At 53.9% G+C, this 23,920-nt stretch overlaps 1 protein-coding gene and 1 long non-coding RNA gene across 9 annotated transcripts in view; one reads left to right on the forward strand and one right to left on the reverse strand.

The window, feature by feature from the left end:
• Positions 1-23,920, reverse strand: part of Kiaa1671 (KIAA1671 ortholog) — a 130,787-nt gene that overhangs the window by 42,487 nt on the left and 64,380 nt on the right. Inside the window, exon 1 of one of the 8 annotated variants that reach the window (XM_029476893.1) lies at positions 4,825-5,132. The exons of the other annotated variants lie outside the window; for them this stretch is intronic. Within the exon in view, the coding sequence (XP_029332753.1) occupies positions 4,825-5,106 (282 nt within the window). The 5' untranslated portion in view covers positions 5,107-5,132. Of the gene's footprint in view, positions 1-4,824; positions 5,133-23,920 lie in introns of those variants that run through there. 8 annotated transcript variants of the gene reach the window in all.
• Positions 4,918-6,563, forward strand: LOC110293839. Its single transcript, XR_002377865.2, has 3 exons — positions 4,918-5,097; positions 5,269-5,873; positions 6,482-6,563. It is a non-coding gene; the product is annotated as an uncharacterized LOC110293839 (long non-coding RNA).

The raw sequence follows: 23,920 nt of genomic DNA on the forward strand, positions 1-23,920 counted from the left end.
GGCCTTTGTACAAAACATCTCATCTGTGGAGCTGCTGCAGGGGAGAGGAAGCGAGAGCCCAGGGGCCTCGGACAAAGGCCAGAGCGGCTGCAGAGGCTTCGTCCCATAGATGCCAAGTGTCCAGACAGAGAGCAGAGGACTGGAACTCACGAACACAGCAGGGCACCATGGCACCAGGGGCCTGACAGTGCTCCATAGAGCTGCTTCTACCGCCCGTCCATTTCTCTGAGGAGAGGAGAAGGAGGCTGGAGGTTTGTTTGGGGGAGGAAGAGAGAGGGGAAGGAAGCAGCTCAGATGCCAAGTGGATTTCAACCCTGGGAGAGCGTGTGAGCCGTGTCAGCCGTGTTTTGTTTTGTTTTCCCATGTTCCTGTATTTTCCACATGGAAAACGAACACACCCCGCTTTGGGGGCAGGGGGATCAGCAGGAGCCCAATGGCTCCCTGGGGAGCAGCCAAGTCCTTTGTCCCTACCCTGCCTGTAACTCCAGAGGCACCTGCTCTGCGACCCAGCCTTGGGCCCCTCTGGAGACCATAAAGGGACCATTGTTCTCTATGAAGTGACATCATTCTGCCGCCAGGACGGTGAAAAGAGACCTGAGCTTGGGAGGGGCCTTGCCAGAAGAAAACTGTCTGTCCTGCCCGCCCGCATGGACAAGTGACATCATGCCAGGCCTGGGGTGCAGCTAGAAGCCTGGATACCTGGCAGGGGGTGGGGGGTACTTTGGGAGAGGGAGGAGGGGCGGCGTGGCTGAACTGAGACCTCTTCTCAGGGCCAGCATCCAGGAATCCAGGAGAAATGCAGAAACAGTGCCAGGCACACAGTAGGTGCTTGGGAGATGCAATGCATCTGTACCTGGTATACAGAAGGCACACAGTAGGTGCTTAGGTTATGTGATGCATCTGTACCTGGTATACAGAAGGCACACAGTAGGTGCTTAGGGTATGTGATGCATCTGTACCTGGTATACAGAAGGCACACAGTAGGTGCTTAGGGTATGTGATGCATCTGTACCTGGTACACAGTAGGAGTAGGCACATAGTAGGTGCTTAGGAGATGCAATGAATCTGTATCTGGTACACAAAAGATGTGACAACCATGTTGGGAACACAGTAGGTGCTCAATAAATAAATAATTCTGTCCTCACCCAGCATTCCGCACAGGCCCACAATGATGACAGCACTTCCTGGTCCCAAACTCAATGCTCTTACTGGTGTTCTCAGCCCTGCATAGCCAGGCCCTGTCACCCTGACTATCCTGTCCTACTCACTGAGCCAGCCACCTTGGCCTTGGGTTCTTCTTGTACACCAGCCTCCGCCAAGCCTTTCAGTGCTCTCTACTCAGGCCTTCTTTGGTGGGCTTAGCATCACCGTGTGACTTCCTCAACTGCTCCTGCTGCCCCCGAGCACTGAGAGCCCAGTCACTTGTGGCCTGCTTGCTTCCTATGCCTGGTTCTGGTAGCCCTGAGCTACAGAGAGCACTCGGTGACAGGGATGGCCGGGAACAGGATATGCTCTCTCCCCTGTGCCTGACTCGCACAGGACAGGACGCCAGACTTCCTGTGTCCTAAGACCCAGTCACTCATTCTCCTTGGGCCTCAGTTTACCCCAGGGCAGAGGCGAGGACCGGGGGTGGAAGGGAAGCAGAGCCAGAACACAGGGCGAGAAGTCACAGCTTCCTGAGCCAGGTGAGGCAGGGGGATGACCTTGCCCTAGATCCGCTGGACGGACTGCAGTGAACAGGGAAGGAAGGGCCTTCTGGGCTAGCAGGACAGTGGCCCCAGGATACATGTGTGTCAGTCCTATTGGAGCCTGCATCCACCTAGAGTTGACAGAGTGTGTACACGAGGCACAAGTGCTGTGCCAGCCTCCATATGGATATGAGCATCTCAGGTTTTGGTACCCATGAGGGGTCCAGAACACATCCTCATAGCTAGAAAATGATGGTGCTTACAGCAGGGATTCTTAAAACAGGAGGTGGGCTTGAATCACTTACCAGCCAAGTCACAGGGAGCCCAGTTCACAGTTGGGACCGGTAAGGCAGGAAGGGTTGATAGGACTTGGTTAAGTCCACTTAGCCAGCCTTCCTACACACACACACACACACACACACACACACACACACACTTTCCCTCTCACGTACACACAGACACATACACATAGACAGATACACATGCATATACTCTCACATACAGACACATACACACACAGACACACTTTCACATACACTCAAACACATGAACACACACACAGACATACACATACATTCACACACACTCAAAATGCTCACATAGACATACACAGACACACACTCAGACACACACAGACACTCACATACACATACACACATGCACACAATGAGATACAAACACACACTCAAGACACACATACATACACACAGAGACACATACACATAGACACAACTCGCAGGCACATACATACACTCATACAAACACACACACAAGAACACAACACATATACACAGACACACACACAGACACAGATAGACACACAGTCACATTTGCACACAGTGACACACACACAGAGACACACACATATGTAGACACACATGCACACACTTCTCGCTCTTCCTCACGCCCAGGCCTCCTGAGCCAGACACCTCTGTGTACTTCTGTGCCCCCAAGTCCCCATTCTGTCCCTCCCACCCAGGTCTCTAGGCCTCTAACACGCCCGGCCTTCTCTGCACCATGACCCTTCCTGCCTCCTGGGGCCTGGACTAAGCACTGTTTTTTGTTTGTTTGTTTGTTTGTTTTTTGTTTTTTTTCCTTCTTTCTTATCTGGGACAGCTAGAGGCTGCCGTCAGCCAATGACTTCAAGGCTGGCTTGAGATCTTTCCAGCCAGCCTGCCACAAATCCTCCCCTAGACACAGCCCGGGGCCCCTTTCTGGATGAGGGGGAAGATTGCCTGCAGCCCCATGCCCCTGCCTGCCTTAGGAAGCTCCCACCCAGAAGACAAACATTTAAGTTCAGAGTGAAAGGGGGTGTGTGCAGATTCCCCACTTTGTTGGGAACCTCTGAAGGCACAGTTTGGGAGAGAGGGCTTGGCTGCCACGCACAGGGGCCATACAGAACCCAGGTATTACACCCACCACTTGGGGGTGCTCCTTGTCTGCCAATCATCCCATTCCACAGAAGAGAAAGTGAAGGCACAGAAAGGACAGAGGCCGCTGGTCCACTCAAAGTAACACTCCTGGGAAGAGGCAGGCTGGCATCCAATCTCACCCAGGAGGATCTGCAGCAAGACACGAGTCCCCCACCACACACAGTAGGACATCTTGGCACCTGACAGACTTACAAGTGTTTACCTACTATGTGCCAGCAGGTTGCTGACAGCATCTCAGAACAAGCGCATCGTGCCCTCACTGGACAGAGGAAACTGAGACTTAAGAATGGGTTGAGCCAATGCCAGCTCTGCCCACCACAGAGCAGAGGCCAAGCGGGAGTCGGAAGACCTGGAAACCCGCACTACTTCTGGGTGTATTTATGTTCACCCACTTGCCACCTGGGTGGCTGGCCCGTCACTGGGAGCACACTCCACATGCACAGAGGCACAGAGACTTAGGGCAGCATCCAAAGTCACACAGCCCAAGAAGGGCCTGGGCAGAGGGCAGGGAACAGAGCTAGTGTTCCTGGAGAGGATTCTGGGGAACAGGGCAGGAGGAGACAGACAAGCTGACACAGAACAAGCTCTTCCTTTGCGGAGAATGGGCAAGCACTCAAGACCCAAAGGAGTGCAGACTCCCGCACAAGGAGTCACCCCTGATCAGCCTCACAGCATGGCTTCTGGCCTGGGTGAGCCCCTGCCTAGTGGCTCGGTGGCTGTATGTGCCCTGCTGAGTCCCCTGGTCTCTGCGGACAGCTGCATTCCCCTGCTCAACAGTGTCTCATAACCACACTGGCTCTGGGGACAAAAAGGGATGACTGAACCCATGTCTGGCCTCGAACGCCCCTGAGAACTGGGACAACTCAGCCCGGGGCAGAGGCCAGCTATCTGAAGACACCGGGCACTGCAGCTAAGCTCCATTCTGGTTGGTGACGTTAGTGTGCCCGAAGTCATTAGAGGTCCCAGAAACCATCTGCCAAGAGTTGGGCAGGGAAGTGTTCTTCCTGCTTCTCTCTCACAGCCAGACTTCCCGCACCTTGCTGCGCATGCCCACGAGGCCACCGTTCTGTCTCCAGACCCGCCTCATATCACTCGTCCAGATTACACTCACTGGCTATGATTACCCTGGTCTCACAGCATAGAACCCAATAGCTGGGCCTGGGCACTCCACAATGGCCGGGCTCCTCACACAAGCCCGAGCTCCCAGGCTCCCAGGCTGGTAGGACCTGCCATCACCTGCCACCCAGTCCCCTACGGCTCCTCCCCTCAGAAGTCACTCAGTGTCTCACTTTTGAACAGTGGCAACCAGGCAACTGCCTTAAATCAGCACACAGGCGATGAGACCGCTTGGTCACCATGGGAGGGCAAGAGGAGATGGAGCAGGTGTCAAGTAAGCTTCCCTAAAAATAGAGATGCCGGCATGCCGTGGGGGCAGCAGTGCCCCCCCCAATCCCCGCACAGCCCTGCTCACAGACAAGGAGCCAGGAGTCCGTTCCCCACCAGCTTCAAGCAGTGGGTGCTGCACCTGCAGAGCAGCCAACCCAACCTACATCCCCCTCAGTATCCCAAGGCCATCGTCACTGATAGGAAAAGTCCTCCCCTGAGGCTTCTAGGAGTTGGCCCCCTCTCAGGAGTCCAAGGGAAGGGACCTTCCCAGGGTTGCCCTGCTATTTTAAACCATACACATCTATCCCCAAGCTTACAAGATCAGGGGCCTCGGAGTCCGGCTGTCTCTTCCGGAGGGATGAGAACCTCTGTTGGCTGCGTGCGGAGAAGCGGCGGAAGGACTCTCGGCTCCGAGAGGCCAGGTGTCTGAAGGAGGAGGTGCGCTTGAACGGGGTGCGAGCGGCGGACTCCCCGCTCCGCTCGGTGCCCACCGTGGCCGTCACCAAGTGCAGAGCCTCCTGGAAGGACCGCCTCACCGTGCCAACCCACTGAGTCATGTGTGTCTGGGCCACCGAAAGCTTGTCGCCCAGGTAATCCATGGGGCCAGCCTGGAGGAGGGGGCAGGCGGAAGCAGTTAGGAGGCCGACACTGCTGGGGTCCTGGTCCTTCTGTCGGTGACCGTCCTTGGGGAGAAGTTCTGGGCTCCGATGGGAAGCCCGGCAGAGAACATCAGCGCAAGTAAACTAAACATCGCCCGACAGGCATCCGTGCGGGTCACGAAACAGGGACAGGACGGGTCAGCAGGGGGTCACCAGCAGGAGCCTCGAGTCAACCAACCAGGTCGTCCAGTTCTAGTCCCTGGGGCCAACCCTGATGAAGTCAAGGGGCAGGTGGCTGTGGAGAACTGGGCGAGGGGGCTGGCACCCCAACTCACTTCCTCCGTCCATGCAGGGAGAACTCCCATGCACACCTGGGAGCCACCGCCCACCGCCGCTGGCCGCTCTCTCTCCAGGCTCTTCTGGCCTGAACTAGGCAGATCTCCAGTCCTCAGGCTGGAGACTCCAAACGCGAAGCCGACTGAACCTGCCGCCCAGCAGGCAGCGCGCTCACTTCCGGAGAGGCAGCCACCCAGCCCGGGTCCCCTGGCCCGGCAGCCCGGAATGACATCAGCCCCCTGTCTTGGCGAGGGGCGCACAGCCCAGGAATGCAGGAGGGGCCTCGGGAGGTGGCCGCCCAGGGAGCTGGCGTCAGCCCCAGTTTTTTTTTTTTTCTCCCCCTAAGTCTCAACTCGCTCGCTCGCTGTCCCTCGGGGACTTCATGTGCCAGACTGCTTACCCACCCCAGGCAGCACCGTGCACGAACGCGGGTGAGTGCGAACCACCGGAGTGCGCTCGTGTGGGGGCATGTGCGTGGGAGGCGCGGCTGCCCCGGGGAGGTGGAGGGGCCGCTGCCGCTCGAGCCTCCAGGGCTTCAGGTGAAGTCTGAGGACCTGTGGCTGGCTGTCAGTCTGTCTCCCTCTCCCGGCAGCGGCAAAGCCCTTCGGCTTCCATCTCCTTGCGGAGCTCGAGCTAAGCCTCCCCCACCAAGCTCCTTCCCCCTCTTATCCGCTCAGCAGTCCCTGCTGCCTCTCCTGGAGGATGGAGGACACAGGTGACCTGCCCTGAGCTTCCCTCACGGGTGGGTCTGGGGCTGAGGTGCCTGCATTTTGGTACAAGCAGGGTTGCCATGGCAACTTGGGGGCACAGTATCTGCCCCTTTTCCTAGGCTGGGCACAAGGAGCCATAAGGATGATTCATATGTACGGGTAGCACATGAGCTCACTGTGTTTAACCCTTAAGGGCTGGAGCTTGTGGGGGCTAGGGTGATAAGAGAGAAGAGGGTGCACACTGGACAAGGAGGGGCATCAGCACAGTGGGACTCTGGACTCTGGACCTTCCAGCCAGGCTCTATTCCCCATCTCTGTTCCTTCCGTAGGTGAAGAAATGCCGAGAGGTGGATTCACATGTCCAAGGTCACACAGCAAGAGCTCGATCAAGGTGCTCTTGGAAATGGCCCCCTCCCCATGGTTGCGAGCACGTCTGACCCCCACACCTCACCCACTGCCAGGCCTCAAAAAAATATTGACTTTTCAAAATGCCAGGCCAAATCCAAGGTTGAAATCCACATCTGCCCAACCACCTGGTATGATCGCTGCACCGCCCCCTCACCTCTCTGTCCTGAGTCAATATTTGCTCTCTAGACACCAGACTTGCCAAAGTAAGTTTATCTTGGAGGCCCACCCTGTGACAGACAGTGTGTGCAGGCTACCTACAGCCTCCTCTTCCTCCTCCTCATTCAAACCCCCAGCCCCCACTCACAGTGGCCCAGGCATCTCCAGTGAGAGTGAGCGCCTCCTCTGGCCCAGGCTCATGGCCCTGTGCTGTGGAGGGTCAGAGGGATGCAACACAGCTGCTGACTGATGCCACCTGAGCCTGACAAATGCTCAAAGGATCCCATTTGCTAAAAAGGGAGACTGAGGCCTAGAGAGCTGAGGCTTTGTGTGGTGGCCTGCCTCCCAGAGGCCCCCAGGGTCCCCACTACCCCTCCCACAATGCATCAGGGTTGGTCCCCGAGCGCCACAGTGAGGATGACTCTAGGGCATGTGAGGGGCAGCCATGGTGGATGCTCTGGAGGAGAAACCCACAGAGAAGAGACTAGAGTTCCAGCTAGAACCCAGCACCATGGCTGGCTACTGGATGAAGGCAGGTACCTGCCCCCAGTCAGACCCAGAGGACAGGAACCATGGCCAGCTTCCCGACTAGAGTCACTGGGAGACAAAAACTCACTCAGCCAAGCTGCCCTCAGTCTCCTGATCATAATACGTGCAAAGGTCCTGAGGTGAGCCAGGTTCAGAGGGAACTGTGGGGATGAGGACAGGATGGCTTACAATGGAAGGAGGGCCCCTGACTGAGGTCAGACTGTGTGCCCAGCAGGTGAGATGTCACCCCAGCCTGCATCTCTGCAGATGAAGAAACATGCCAGGGGAGGGCCAATCCCCTTCTCCACCTGAGCCTGGCTCCTTCCCTAGCCTCCAAAGGGGGCTACACCCACAGTCACAGCCGGGGTTTCTGGGTTCCACAAGGAATTCACAGCCTCCGGCCACTTCATAGACTTCCCAGGTAACAGACAGAAGACAGGAAAGGATAGACAGGCCCTTCCCAATCCGGCCCCAGAAAAGCCACCCCAAGAACCTTTCGAGAACGGGAGGGGGACCCAGGTGTGACAGGCTATCTGGACACAGAGATGGAGATCATTGCATCCTTCGGAGGGGAGGGGGCCGTGAAAGGCATGCGACATATCTAAAGTGATCGTAGCTCCCACTGAATGGCTTCAGGAGGGGCGCAGCACCCATAATATTTCTAAGAGAAGCCAAACACCCCAGATGAAACACTGCCCCGTTGGAATGGACAGACACACTGAAGCTGGAGACCAGGTTGGGATGGACAGGTGCCATCAGCTTTGAAAACACCTCAGACGGGGCTGGAGAGATGGCTCAGAGGTTAGGAGCACTATCTGTTCTTTCAGAGGTCCTGAGTTCAGTTCCCAGCAACCACATGGGGGCTCACAACCATCTGTAATGGAATCTGGTGCCCTCTTCAGGCCTGCTGGTGAGCATGCAGGTAGAATGCTGTATACATAACAAATAAATCTTTATATATAAAAAAAAAATCTCAGACACACAGTTTTTATGAAAAAGACAGCTGTCCCGGGCATCATTTCAAATGTCTTGAAGTGCTTGCCTGGGGCTGGAGAGATGGCTCAGGTGTTAAGAGCACTCACTGCTCTTCCAGAGGTCCCGAGTTCAAATCCCAGCAACTACACCGTGGCTCACAACCATCTGTAATGGGATCCTATGCCCTCTTCTGGTGTGTCTGAACACCGCTATAGTGTACTCACACATTAAAACAAACAAACAAGAAAGTGCTTGATTGTTGACACCACAGTTCACTACAGATACCACATGTGAGACACACGTGAGAATTCACCTCGGAAGGAAGAACACACAGGGACTGATGCTAAAAACACAGCTGTCACAAAATATACAAGTGGGACACAAGAAGCCGGGTGCTCAGCCAAAAGGGGCGGGTGGGCTGGGAAAAGCGGGGAGTCTGGATCCAGGATGGAGGAGAACTCTCTCACATGGACTCTGCCTTTCCAGTATTGAGTCTTATTCTTCATGGGATTTTGCTTTGACTTAAAAATATATATACTCATTTAAAATATTATTTATCCTGACCACTAGCTGTTTTCTTGTTTCCTGGTACTAAGTGATGGCCTCATGGGCCGTGCCCTGCCTCCTACTGTGCACTGGACTGACCAAACCAAGTCACAATCTGCAATTGGCTTTAACTAGCCACTGAGAGAGTAACTAAACCTCTCTGATTTCTCTCACAGATGAACCCCACCAAGTGTTGGCTGGTTGACTCCTTCCTGTCCATCCCCACATCTAGACGGTGCACTTGGTCTTTTGCCCATGAGTCCAGCTTGCCATCCCCAGAACACAGTCTGGCTCAGGGCTGTACAAAGGGTGACCATATATCTCAGTGAACAGTCAGCAAAGAACTCAGAACCCAGGTCCCCTGCCCACAGGGAGACCAGTCTGGGGACATGCTGGGGACAGAGCTCACCAGACACTTGTGTGTACCCCACTCTGTCCTTGCTCAAGTCTATGGCCCGGCCTCCATGTCAGCCACCAGCACAGTTGTCCCCACCGTCTCTGCACACAAACACCAGCCCCACTGCACTCTGCTCCCCCACCCCTGTCATCGTTGTCCCCCAAATACCAGCTGTGGACAAACATCAGGACACCTTGTCCCCCATACACACCATGTATGATGTCACAAACAGGATTCACTGTAATGCAATACCATGTGACATCACGGTGCTAAGCCATTATGTCATCAAATTACATCATGTACCACCATGCTGCCTCACTGAACTGTCTCTGTCACACACCTCATCTGCTCCTGCCAACAATGCAAGAAGCTCCATCCCATTTTACAGATGGATAACACAAGGCAGGGAGAAGGGATGGACATGGCCAGTCCAGCGTCACACAGTTGTAAGCGATAGAGTCACCAGCATGGTGCAGGAAACACTGTGGATCTTGGCTTTTGGCCTCCTTTAGAGAGACAAGAGCGGGAGAGAGCCGGGAGCCAGATGCTGGCTGCTTGCTCCGGCTTCCAGTGTCACCATGTGCTCTGGGAGTGGGGCTATAAAAAGCGTCACTCCTAAATCTGGGGCAGCACAGGCGTCCCCCCCAGAGGGCTGTTTCTGCAAATGCTATTCTCTCCAGGAAACTCTGGGGACGCCGCAGGCATTCTGAAAGCAAACTGTATCTTCCTTACATAAGGAATCTGCAGAACTGGGGACCTGTGGGGCCCGGGAAAGAACCGAGGATGCTGACCACAGTGTGGCGCGAGGCAGAGAGCCCACGGGTCTCCCGAAGGGAAGAACTTGTCATTCACTCATTCATTCATTCATTCATTCATTCATTCATTCAATGAATAGTTATTCCATATACATCTGAGCTGACACAGAACAGAGCTGTGGTCACTCCCTGCGCAGCTCAGCCTGCCTCTCTAAATCTACACTGCTGAAGGAGAAAGCCCTTCCCCCAACCCCCATCCCCACCCCCACAGGCCAGCTCAAGCCCAGGTGCCACCATTCCTGTCCAGATCAAGCATACACCTTCAAGATTCCTTGGTCTAGTGAAAAAAGGAAAGGCCAACAGATGCCTGGGACCTGAGAGCCAGGAGACAGAAACAGAGATGGCAAACCCAACGCAATGAGGAGATGGGTTATCTGGAAGGGGTTTGGATGGATGAATAGGAGTCCTTCCGGTACTGAAATGGGAAATGGCCAGAAGTGTGGCCATGTTTAGTGTTGACTCTGGGAGGTTGACACACTACATAGATCCCTTTCCAGAGCGAAGGCCACCTTCCCCTTTCCCCTTTCCTCCTTGGCTTCCCTCTGGCCTCACAACCCAGGGTGGTTTCCCCCTCTGCCCAGGAGGTCTCTCCCTCAATGTCCTGGGTCCTGAGAACAAGCCAAGGAAGTGGGCTATTACTCTGCTGATAAGAATGATGTCAAATAAAACCATCACTCAAAGGTGTTCCCGGCTGGGAGCGACCCACACCTCTCGCCTCATTTAACCCTTGGAACAACTGCGTGGGTGAGCACCTGTGAGCTCTGACAACACGGCCACCCTCACAACCCTGAAGGGCAGTGAGGTACGGAGGACACCAGAATCATACTCCTCACTGAGTGGGTGAGCAAGACTTGGGATTTGATCTCAGGCTCCTCTGGCTCAGATACTTTCCTTGTCTTTCCCTGATACCTCAGCACAGAAGCCAGAAGTCACACTCACCTCACTCCAGACCCCAAGAAGGGTCAGAGCAGCCCCCAAGTCCTTTTCATGGCTATGGCTTCCACTCTGTGGGACTCTGCATTCCTGGGGCTCCCCCAGATGCCAGGAGCTGCTGACAAGGTCACACTGTGTACCCACCCCCCACCCAATTCCAGCTAACAGCCTGGAGATGAATCCCCAGGTGCACAAACAGAAGGTGGGCAAAGCCGGGGAAAACCCAGTCTACTCTCCTCTGACGGAGCTCTGTGGCCCCAGGCCTGACCCATAGCTTGCAGTCTCCTCTGAGACCAGCTCACTTATGCCCAATAGCTGCTCACTCAAGCAAGAGTGTGAAGGGGCTGTTGTGATTCTCTCAGGAGGGTCCCTTCTGGTCCTTGTCAGTATGCTGAGACCTGGGGCCTTCAGAGTCATCCTTGGCTACACAGGGAGTGTGAGGGCCAGCCTGGGCTACATGAGGCCTAATCCGGCAAGTGTCGGGGTGAAGCCCACTCACTTTAAATGGGTTGAGCAGGGAGGTTAGGACAGTGAGTTCTCTGTGATTTCCTATAGTGTTGTCCCTCTCGCAGAACGGGGAGATAATCACCGTGCCAGGAATTCTCTATAAAAATTTCATTACTTAAAATTAAAAAAAAAATTTAAGCTAACCTAGACGGTTTGGCACAGTACATGGCCTGACCTCTGGGAGGAGGGGCGGGCGTCTGAAGAGAGATGGTGACTGCTCTGAGTCTATTGTCTTTTTTTTTTTTTTTTTAAGATTTATTTATTTTATGTGTGAGTACACTGTCGCTGTCTTCAGACACACCAGAAGAGGGCATCACATCCCATTCCAGATGGTTGGGAGCCACCATGTGGTTGCTGGGATTTGAACTCAGGACCTCTTGAAGAGCAGTAGGTGGTGCTCTTAACCACTGAGCCCTAAGTCTATTGTCTTGTTCAAACACCACCACCCCCAGAGACCCTAGACATCATCTCAGAGGCAGGCCACACATGCATCCCCTGGGCCCCATGGGAAATTTATCAGGTGCCTCTGGTTCCTTGTAGCACGTGATTGTGACGCAGACTTTATTGGGCTGTGACTCCCCCCATCCCCCACCGACTCATTTCCTACTTACCCTAGACACTGACTGGATGAGTCTCCATCCTGGACATCCTAAACTGCCCAGGCCCTTTCTGCTCCACACTGCTGCCACGCTGTTCCCTCTTTCTGGGACACCCTTCCACCCTTCTCACTCCTGGTCTAAGATCAGGATGTGTTGTCTACCAGCCCTCTCCTCTGAGAAGCCTCCCTCAAACCACAGAGCCTATACTGGCCATGACTTAGTTTACCAACCAATTGCTGAGCCCCCGGGGACAGTTGGGCTGCATCTGGATCACCCAGAACCCTCACCAGACATTCCCCACGCCCACCACGGAACGACTGAGGCCTGGACCAACCCACAGAACTCCCAGCATCCTTAGGCCGGTTCCCATAGCAACAGGGAAGGAGTTCTGATAAGAGGGAAACTGTAGCATCTTGGCCTCCACCTCCAAGTCCACCCAGGTTATTTATAACCACGCCGAGCACATGGCCACTTCCTTGTGTCTGCGTATTTAACATCGCCAGCCGTCATTTCGGAGGGGCACTGTTAATTAACTTGGGAGAGGGAGGGGATCACCCAGGAAGGAGGACTTTCTAGAAACACTCCCGTGGGAAGCGTTTCCCGAACTGTGGAATGCAGGGGCATGGCCCTGCTGTGGGAAGGCAGGCCTATGGTCAGCGGTCTCTCACTGTGGAGCCAGGCAGGCAGGGCCTAGCACAGGCAGGAGGGTTTCAAACACAGTCTACCTGCCTGGCACCCAGAGGGAGCTGCATACCACCATTCTTGCCACGAAAGACTGGATTTCAGGGTTTTGGATCAATGAGCCACCAGTAGGAACTGGAGGAATCAATACCTGGCCCCTGAGAGGTATTGACTTCTGAGCTGTCAGTCAGCCACACACAGCTGAGCTATACCCCCCCAAGGAGCACCCCAGGATCTTAGGGTCACAGTGAAGACGACAATGGGTTAGGAGGAATTCGGGGGATTCAGCTGGGGTGGTGGTGACTGTGGAACCGGCTGGCTTGCTGCACTGGGTGTGGAGCAGCGACTTCCTGGAAGATAGGCCGGTTACTCAGCACCGGAGGCTGGGACTCTCCTGAAGAAAGACAGATCACAGTTCAGCAGAGCAAGGCACTTTGCTGAACCTTTCCGTTGCTGATGCCCAGGACTAAGGATTGAGAAAGGACACTATGCCCACATAGGGAGACACCTCTTCCCTGCCTACCACCCTGGTTTTCAGCCCAAGTTATGAGAAATCGCAGTACCGCCCCAGGGGTGAAACAGACAAGGCTCAGTAGAGCCAGGCAGCAGTGAGGGAACCATTCCGGTTGGTGGTGGGTGCAGACCTGGCCCAGACTCAAGACTTGTTCAAAGCCAAGTGCCTGCGTGGCTCACGGAGCCATCACTGGCCCTCTCTGGGTCTTTACTGTGTGACCTCGGGCAAGTGGCTTGCTCTCTCTGTTTGCTTATGTTTGGTAAAGAGAATAAAATTGACCTGTGTGTTAGGAAAACACGTGTGCACTGCACCATAGAGACGAGGAAACAGGCAGGGAGTGGAGGATGGGGGATGTCTATTTGGTGGCCAGTCTGAGTGTGAGACCTGTGCTCCCGTGTTGCCATGGCTCAGTTCACAAGGGGATGATGGTGACCACTGTGGTGTCTGCACCTGACTCCATCTTTTTATCCTGGCTCTCCCAGCTCTGCCCCTCTCCTCAAAGCAGCAGCAGTAGTAAGGCTGTTCCTCCTCCTGGCTGCTGGAGGACAGGCTTCTCACAGCTCCACTCCTGAGTCACCATCTCCCCCAACACACACACACACACACACACACACACACACACACACACTCACTCACTCACTCACACTCACTCACACTGTTCCAGGAGTCACCCTAGGTCATGTTCTAGCAGATTTTAGCACATAATCTTGGCAGCCCATCTGAAGAAAGAGACACACACACAGAGTCACACACCCACTCACACACAGACACACACTCCCACTCTCACATACTCTCTCACACACACACTCACACACACTCTCATTCTCATACACTCACATACACTCAAACATACTCTCACACACTCACACTCACACATATCCACACTCTCACTCAGACACACATTCACACTTTCTCACCCACATTCACAAGCACACTCTCACACTCTCTCTCACACTCTCACACACATTCACAAATACACTCTCAAACACTCTCACACTCACTCTCAGTCCCTCATATGTTCACTCTCTCTCTCACACACACACACAATCTCACACATTCATACTCTCACACACACACACTCTCACACATGTTCACTCACACACACACACTCATTCTCACACACTCAAACACACTCTCACACATATCCACACTCTCACACACACATTCACTTTCTCACACACATTCATAAACATTCATACTCTCACAGTCTCTCTCTCTCTCTCTCTCTCTCTCTCTCTCTCTCTCTCACACACACACACACACACACACACACACCTCAAGACAAAGCGAGCTGTCAATCTCCCTACTTCCAGGATCCCCAGCACCCCACTCCACTACAGCTCCCCACAGGCCTACAAGCGTCCTGCTCCAGAGTCTGAGATCCCTAGACCACCTACCTGCTCAGAATGCCTGCACCCAGGCTTTGCCACCCCAGGGTGTGGCTCACCTGTCCTGCTCTGCCTCTCTAAGGGTGGGTGCACTAGCAGCTGGGAAGTGCCAAGTGTTATGGACTGACCTCATAGATAGAGCCTAGCAGGAGGGATGGAGAGAGGGACTGACGGGTCTGTTTGTAGCACCATGCCATACCCATACCCAGCTCTAAGTCCCCCACTGCCATCCAGGAGGCAGCCTGGCCACCCTGTGCACTCAGGCCCCCGGGACTGCTAAAGCACAGCTCTCCTGCAGACATCTTCTAAGGGTTAACTACAATAACCCTCAGGCTTCCCTACCATTGCAGGGGACACCTGAGCAGGGGACAGGTACCAGGGAGGAGCCTCCCTCTCTCCTGGCTCGGCCCTCAAAGCGCCACCAAGCCTTCCTGTGATGGCTGGATCCTTGGCAGCTATTTTGGGGCTGTTCTGTTCTGGAAAGAACTAGGATAGGAAGAACCTAGGCTGATCCACAGATTCGGGACTTAAGATTATCTCTGGAAAGTGCCAGATGGTGACTATTTTTGGCTTTGCAAGTCACATGTAGCTTTTTTGCAACCTAAAACTCATGCTTGATTCGCAGGCCATATCTGGCCAACACAGCCCCATTCGGGTCCCCAACCAGGTAAGTCAGTGAGCCTCCTTGTCGCTTGGCTAAGAGTCATGAGGTCATGTCATGTTCAGCCTCGGACAAAAAGGCCACCAGGGCTGGTGAGGACGTTGTTCTGGTGAATCTGGGACGGGGAACACAGACAGCCATGGAACCGCAGGTTCTGGTGAGGCCCGGGGAGGGCCTGGCTTACATCCAGCATGCAGTGAACATTACCACCAGCACCACAGACCCAGACCCAATCTACTTCTGAAGCTAGAAAATTTGCCTTCCATTAATCTACAGAATACTCCTCAGATGAGCCCTGCTCTGGGGCCGACCTGCTCCTCCCTGCTCCCTCTCAGACTTCTACACTACCTCCCACCACAGCAGGACCCAGCTTCCTCTGCCACCGAGCCCCATCAGACAAGCTCACCCACCTGGAAGAGATTAGTGATACCCCAGTCCCACTCCCCCCAACCCATCCCACCCCCACCCCAGCAAGTTCTGGCCTGGCCAGCTTCCCACCCTCCAGGCTACAAGGTGCCACTTGGCTGTGTCTAAGTGTAGCATTCTCCCTGCCTCCTCTTCCCCTCAACCTCCCTCCTGCTTCGATGTGAACTTGGCCACTGCTACACACTTCCCACTCATGTAAGCACTGGACATCCATTTCCAGGTCTCCCCCATCTGACCCCTCCACCACGAACTTTGTACTCCTGTACCCCACCATGCAGTGTTCACTGATGCCCCTCACATGATCCTACCCAGAACACACACAGACACTCTGCCTTGTCCCCAAAAGTCCCACTGTCTCCTCCCTTGTGCACCACATGGCTGGTCACACACACAGGCCACTGGGCCTCAGCCCTCCCTTACTTGTTCCTACCCCAGGACCTTCACACACCTGAAACCCCTAATTGGGAAAGTTATCTAAATGCCACATCCTGGCACGAAGACATGTCGGCTGAAGGCCTGAGGAGGCCGTGTGTGTGTGACAGAGAACAAAGCTCACTGTGCCCCTGTAGCCATGGCAACAATTTTTATCTCCCTCTGACTTTACACGTAGAAACTTTGGAAGGCAATATTCAGGCCCTTTCCTGACAACTGGCATACAGAAAAACAAACCTCCATCGGCCACGGGACTGCACAGGGCATCCTCACCACAGAGAAAGCACCTGTCTGGAGCCTGTGACCACCAGAGAGGGAACACAGGAGAGGCCAGGAAACTGCTTACTGAGCTCAAAGATCTTTGCTGTCCAGGACTCCTGTAGTCCCCAAGAGCCCAGGGTCCTAATAGGAAATGGCCCAGAGGTCAGAGAGAACCTTGCCCAGTCTCTATGCCCCTAAGTCTTCTCTACACAGCTCATCCCCAGCCTTAGCCAATGGGAAAACTGTAGAAGTGGGTGCCCTGTGCCGTAAATTAGCAAAGATGAGTTCACCTCTCTCAGCTCGTGACCGTGTGACAGCAGCTCATGTTCCTGCCTAGACAGCCCTCGGTGATGGCCGACCATAAGACTGTATGCTACAACAAATCCTTTCTCCCCAAAGCTGCATCTGGCTACAGCACCTTATCCCAGGGATAGACATGAAACCAGGATTCCCAGAAGAGGTGTCTGAGACCAGCAGGTGCTCACTGAACAAGTATGTAAGCAGGTAGCTGTCACCGCTCCTGGTGGGAGTGAGGAAGCATCCAGGGATCCCACCTTGGAGCTTGGTACCCACAAGGCCCTTAGAAAAGAGTTCCGCAAATCGTAAGCAAGAAGGCCATGCCCGTGTGTCTGTGTGTGTGTGAGTGTCTGTCTGTCTGTGTATGTGTGAATGTGAGTGTGAGTATGTTTGTGAGTGTGTGTATGTGTTATGTGTGTATGAGTATGTGTGAGTATGTGTGGGTGTGTGTCTATGTATATCTGTGTATGTGTGAGTGTGTGTGCATGAGAGTGTATATGAATGTCTATGTATATGTGCGAATGTGAATGTGTGCATGTGTCTATATGTAGGAGTGTGTGTATGTGTGTCTGTATGTCTGTGTATGTGTGAGTGTGTGTGCATGTGAGTATGTATGAGTGTCTGTGTGCATGTGAGAGTATGTTCGTATGTGAGTTTATGTAGGAGTGTGTGTTGTGTGTATGAGTGTGTTTGAGTGTGTCTCTGTATATCTGTGTATGTGTGCATGTGTGTATGAGTGTGTATATATATGAATGTGAGTGTGTGTATGTGTCTGTGTGATGAGTGTAAGTGTGTGAGTGTCTCTGTGTGTGTCTTTCTGTATGTCTGTCTATGTCTATCTGTGTCTGTATGTGTGAATGTGAGTATGAGTGTGTGTGTGTGTGTGTGTGTGTGTGTATTCTGAGTGTCTGAGAGTCTGTGTCTGTATGTGCATGTCTTTGTGTGTGTGTGTGTGTGTCTTTGTGTGTGTGCACACAATCATGTGAAGGCCTGAGATAACAATCAGGTGTCTTCCTCTACACTCTCTCTCTCATCTTCTGGGACGGGGTCTCTCACTGAACCTGGAGCTCACTGACTGAACAGCCATCAAGCCTCGGAGTGCACCTTTCCCTGGGCCTGTGTTGGGTTAGACATTCACCACTGCACCCCACGTTTACAGCATCCCATCTCCACAACAGCCATCTTTTCTCTCAGACAAGGTCTTGCTATGTGGCCCATGCTGCTCCTGCCTCCAATCTCTCAGTGCAATGGCAGATGCTCACCATGGCACCTTCCTCCTGTTAGAGCTTCTCACCAAGACACCAGACACCAAGCACCCGAGTCAGTAACCCGAAGCCGGCTGGCACCACAGCATCTGGTCAGACACCACACTGGGTGTCCTGGTCTCTGGGCACTGAGGCTCTGCTCCGTGACTCATGAGCTCTCTTCTCCAGTCCTTAGGTAGAGGAAGAACACTACCTAACTCTCTAAAAATGGCCTCCTCACCCCATGTGAGTCCCAGCTTGCACCCTGCCCCGCACACTGCACTGGGGAGAAGCAGGCCTATCATTATGAACAGCAAGATGGCTGCCCTGGGGTGTGGTCCTTCAGAGGGAAGGGTCTGGTGAAGCCAGACATGAGGCCAGTGTTGGGGAACAGGATCCCCCGAGCCCACAGAGAAAGAACCTCTTTATGCCCTTTTATGGTGGGGAACTCGACTTCAGGGCGGCTAGTCTGTTATGCAAGCATGGAGCCCAGCAGGCTCTGAGGAAGCCTGGGTCAGGCTTCGGGGTCAGTGGGCCTCGACACTGAGACACAGTGGCTCAATGGCTGCTGCAGGCTGGCACAGTCTGCTCTAAACTTAGAACAGCCAGCCAGGCTGGGAAGAGGGGTCCCCGGGGGTACTGCTCCTTAGCAGCATACTTGGCAGGGTGCCACGGCCATTCAAGTCCAGCCTGGGCAGCGGCTCCCAGCAGCCTGTGCGGTTTCCTGTCCACCTGTGTGGACCTGAACAACAGGAAAGGCAGCAGCAGCAGTGCCCCCCCCCAGCTTTTCTTCTCCATCCATTCTGCAGAGACAGAGACCCCTGAGGGGCCCTGGATATCCCAGTAAGCATGAGCCACGAACCTGCCATGTGCGTGGCCCTGTGTGAGAAGTGGAGGAAACAACAAAACAAGTCTCTGCCAGCTTCAGAAATGTATTCAGCTCAGCAACTCAGTACAGTGTGCACATACCGAGCACCTTTGTGCACTGAGCCCAGCTCATTCACTGTAAACAAACCAACAAGACCCCTATCCTCAAAAACAAAAACAAAAAAACCCTCACTTTGTCATTGGTTCACTATTAACAAGCACATACTGTGTGCAGGAGCTTGTACTAAAAAACAAAGGAAATGAACAAGGGATCCTAATCACTCTTGTCAGTCACTCATTTCCTCATTCAGGTCTATAAGCAGTTATTGAGCACTTTCTGTATACCCAGCACTTCACCAAGCTTGGTGAACAGAGCTATGGTGCAGCCAGTACTTGAACATTCACCTTGAGTCACGGGTGGGCTCCTGGATGCCCACTGTGTGATGACACAGGTCTGGGGTACAGTCACCACCTCAGTTGCGTCCTTCCATGCACCAACCGCAACCAGCCTACTATGTGCATAGGAGAGAAGGCCCGTTGTGACCTTCCTTCCCCTCTGATAGGCTCACTCCACCAAAGCACCTACTATGCGCCAGGCCCTGAGAAGCTAGTGAATGAAGTTCATATCCATGGGGCCGGATAACATGGGATGCGTGCCCACTTCACCAGTCAGGCCTGAGTGCTCTGTCAGGACAGCAAGAACCTCTCAGTTATTCAAACGCTCCGTGAGATTTGGGTGACTGTGAAGCAGGTCACACGCCCCTGATCTGGCAGGGGACACAGGGACCATGAAGGGATCTCTTGGTACCCATGACCATATCTTAGATGAGAGAATCCACCAGAACTCAGGGACAGCCAAGCTCGGGGAAAGATGTTTCCAATAATGTGGAGGCACAGGGAAGCAGACAGCAGGCAGGCAGGTCCCTCAGCACCCACACCGTCCCAGGCTGAGTACAGGGCAGGGGAATAGCAGGCTTCATACCCACTGCCCAGATGGCTGAGGAAGTAGGTCTGTGGCTACCAGAATCCACAGAGAGCAGAAGGGATGCCAGGAGCCATCTGTGGCTGCCTCTACAATGTGGTCCTCATACCGGCTCTCTCACCCCTGGCCCTACATGCACAGTGACAACGTTTCTACAGGACTTAGTTCTGAGTCCCTGGGGAACCCAGCCGATCCATCCCTAGTCAGGGACAACTGTGTCCTGCCCCCAGAACCCACAAGTGTGGCAACAGATAGTTACAGGGCTGCATCTTCGAATGGCTTGTCAGGACAAGCTAGCAGGCACCCACACGTGCCTGTGTTCTGCGGAGGATCCAGGAAAGCGGAAGACAGAGGGCTGAGCTCCCACGCTGTGCACCCAGGAACCCTGGCAGCATCTGCCTTCCCGACCTCTTCAGAGGCCCTGACCCCTGAGGCTGCCCAGTCTGCTGTGTGGGTCACAGGATGACTGGGGCTTCACATGGTATGCCACCTGCTATGCTCTACAAGTCTCAGGTCACCTGTCCCAGAGGACAAAGGCCGCTTTCACTGGGCCCCGGGTGCTCACGCAAGCCTGGGCAGGCGTCAGGGCAGGGAGGGCGGCCCCAGCAGGCCCCTCTGGGAAGACAGCCAGAAAGCCCAGCCTCTGGGGCCCTGCAAGCCAGGGCAGCACTGAGGGTTGGCCCTCTTCTCCTCCCAATCTATACCACCTTCAACAGGGTGAGAACAGGGCAGAGGGAAGCTTTGAGGAAAAGCTGATGAATTCAGTCAGCTTTGTTTAGCACTCACGAGACCAAGACACACCTTCAGAGCTAAGATCAAGTCATCATGGTAGCCGGCTGGCGCAAACTCCAAGGCTGGGCATCCTAGGTCAAATTGCTTTCCACTGCTGACGGCTAGGTGACTCTCCAGAGGTGGCGTAACCTCTCTGGGCAGATGAGAGCAGTCTCTCTCTCTCCAGGACTGCTCAAAGGACAAAATGAAGCCTCTGACACACACACACACACACACACACACACACACACACACCCATTCACAGAACTCAGAATGTGACTAAATTTTAGAAGAGCCTTAAAACCACTGGGTAAGCTAAAGGAGGCCAGTAGGGTGGGTCTTCCGATTCAAGTACCTTTGAGGCTGGGGGTGAGTGCTCATGTAGTTGGATGTGGCTGCCTCTGCTTCACAAGTGCTGGGATCACAGAGGCTCTGCAACTGGTGTTGGGGGGGGGGGCTAGGTAAGCTGAGGGAAGGAGAGCTCAGGCATCAGGGAAGCTCACACACAAAAGATTCTGAGGTGTCACAGAGGGAGCCAAGGACAAAACCCTCCACCCAACACCTTCATCTTCACTTGGGGGAGCGGGAGGGGAGAACTGCAGGGCGGGGCTTCTCCAGGCCTGGGATTCTGATGGGGGTTCTTTCCAGCATCTCTTCCAGGAAGAAGAGAATGAAGACTGCTTCTAGGAAGCGACATCTCCATCAGAAGACATAAGGTCAGGAGGGGACATCTCTGTCAGAGCATATTAGCATGTCAGGCTACAGTGGCAGTTACATGGTGCTCACAGAGCCATTGGCTGCAGAAAGGCAACCTCCAGCACACAGGGCAGCTGCGTCCCCGCCAGGATCTCCACAGAAAACATGAGGTTCTCCCACCTGCAGAACATTTCTTTTGTTTCTGTTTAAAATTCCCTTGCTACATGTATCTATTAGTGAGCACGTGGAAGAGAGAGGCCAACTGGCAGGACTGGTCTCTCCTCCCAGCAGGTGAGTTACAGGGATGGAATTCAGGTTTGGCAGCAAGCACCTTTAGCCATTTCACACACCCTTATTTATTTATTTATTTATTTATTTATTTATTTTTTAAGACAGGGTTTCTCTGTATAGTCCCGGCTGTCCTGGAACTCACTATGTAGACCAAGCTAGCCTTGAACTCACAGAACTCACAGAGATCCCCCCTCCCCCGTCTCTGCCACCAACACCTATATCTCATTTTTAATCTCCATAGCAGCATGCTGTACGTATTTATGGAGTCCTGTATGACACATCTCAGTGTAAACGCATAGCACCCAGCAACCCACTCAGATAGCCGGTGTTACCCACCTGAGATGTTCAAATTTCTCTACCAGCTATTTAAAAACGCGCAGGTCACCATTCTGGATATTGCTTGCCACAAGCTATTCCACCCTCCAGTTGCTCCCCCAGATGGAGAACCTTCCTCTCCATCTTCTCCCTCAGCTACCATTCCCTAGTAGCCTCCACCCACCTCAGGGAATGGCAATCACTCTAAGCAAAGGGTGACCCTTCCCATCTGCTCCTGAGATGGCCAAATCTGACATCTAAAGTGTAGACTCAGAACGCCAATCACAGTGACAGACACGAGATACCCTCCACACTCCCCGCCAGGAACTGTTGTGTCCCTCTGCCCATTACTCTCCCCAGGAAGCCCACACCTGAACAACTGAGAGCTAACCCTATCCTTCAAAAGATCCAGCCAGCTTATGACCAGGGCGCCCTCTACTGACAAACCTGGGAATTGCTCCTCCAGAGGATCAGCTGGCAGCAGCTCCAGCCATGTGGGTCTCATAACCACGCTTAGGGAGTGTATGTAAAGACAGTAGCAGCAGCTCCCATTTATTGAGCACCAACTATGTGCCATATCTTCCCCGCAGATGAGAGGAAAGGCTGAAATACACAGCCTTTGGGGATCTCAAGGCGGGAGGGAGACCTGAACTTGAACCCAGGTCATTGTGCCCACAGAGTACCCCCCTTCGCTGGAGCCCTAGAACTTGGAACGTGTGCACGGGCTTTAAGGAGACTCTGATTCAATCCTTCAGGCCCAGTAAAGGCAAGCAACTGCTCAGGGTCACACAGCAACTGTTCCCAGAAGTACTCTGGCCATGTAACCAGCTTGGACAGCCACAAGACTAACACATTCTTTGGAACATCTCCAGGCCTAGAACGTCTGAAACCCAGGGAAACAGCAGGGGCTAAGTCCTGGAGGCTTTGCCTGAGAGGACTGCTCCCATGGCACAAAGCGTCCAATATCATGGTAACACATGGAGTCGTTCTGGGGACCAGGAGATGTCCTTCCAGGTTCAGGAGCCACCAGCAACCCAAAGTCTATCTCCACCTTTCTGTCTCTGTATGACAAATGCTGGAGACATACACAACAGGTAGGAGAGGGGTCACACTATGCTTGGGGCACAGCAGGTCGAGTCTGGAACATGGGCTAGGAGTGCAGCTGGAGGCTAGACCACTGGATGAGTGTGAATCCAGCATGCACATCTGGGCGACATGGACATGAGACTGTCACAGAGAGAGAAGGAGCAACCAGTGTAGGTGGCTGAATCCGGGCTACAGCCACTGGCAGATGTGTCCTGATTAAAAGGCTCTGGATGCCTCTTCCTAGGATTGGATACCATGGGAAGGATGCGCAAGGGGTGGGAGCCTCAGAGCAGGGCCTACTGCTTTTACTTCAAGGATACTGAACGTCCAGGGGTCCCTGTGGTCTCCCTGACTCAGTCTTAGTTTGGCCTGGGGTCTCCCCACAACCCCCTGTCTCCTTACATGGCAGCCAGACTTCCTTTCAAAGCCCAAACTGTATATAGTTTAGCACTGAGTGTTCTCCCCTGAGGCTCCAGTGACCTCAAGGTCCTAGCAATGCCCTCAAAGTGGCTACACACCAAGCATCTCCTGGCTAACCTGCCAACTCCCTCCCATCACCAGCTCTGGGTTAACCTCAGTCTTTCCTTTCAAACAGGCCCCTTTGTAGGGCTTCATTTCCTCCCAGTCTTGCTCGCTGCCCTCTTCCCTTCATACCTTCTCAGGAGGCTCCCCTGGCCGAGCCCAGTCATCCCCGGCTGAGTATCCTGCCTTCTGCCTTCCTTTCCACAGCACACCCCACCTTCTGACACAACTTCCTCAAGTCTGTGACTTGGCTCAACTCCCCACTGGCTGAGGTGGACCATCCTGCTGGTGGAGGGAGCCCGCACATGGAGTACAGGGTGGCCTCCAGGCCCGAGTGGCACTGACACTATCCTAAGCATCTCATACTGGCATGGACTGCTAACACTTACCCAGCACCCACTGTGACTGTGAACACTTACCCAGCACCCACTGTGACTGCTAACATTTACCCAGCACCCACTGTGACTGTG

The sequence above is a fragment of the Mus caroli genome, chromosome 5 (genome assembly GCF_900094665.2).
Source record: "Mus caroli chromosome 5, CAROLI_EIJ_v1.1, whole genome shotgun sequence".
NCBI classification, from domain to species: Eukaryota; Metazoa; Chordata; class Mammalia; order Rodentia; family Muridae; genus Mus; species Mus caroli.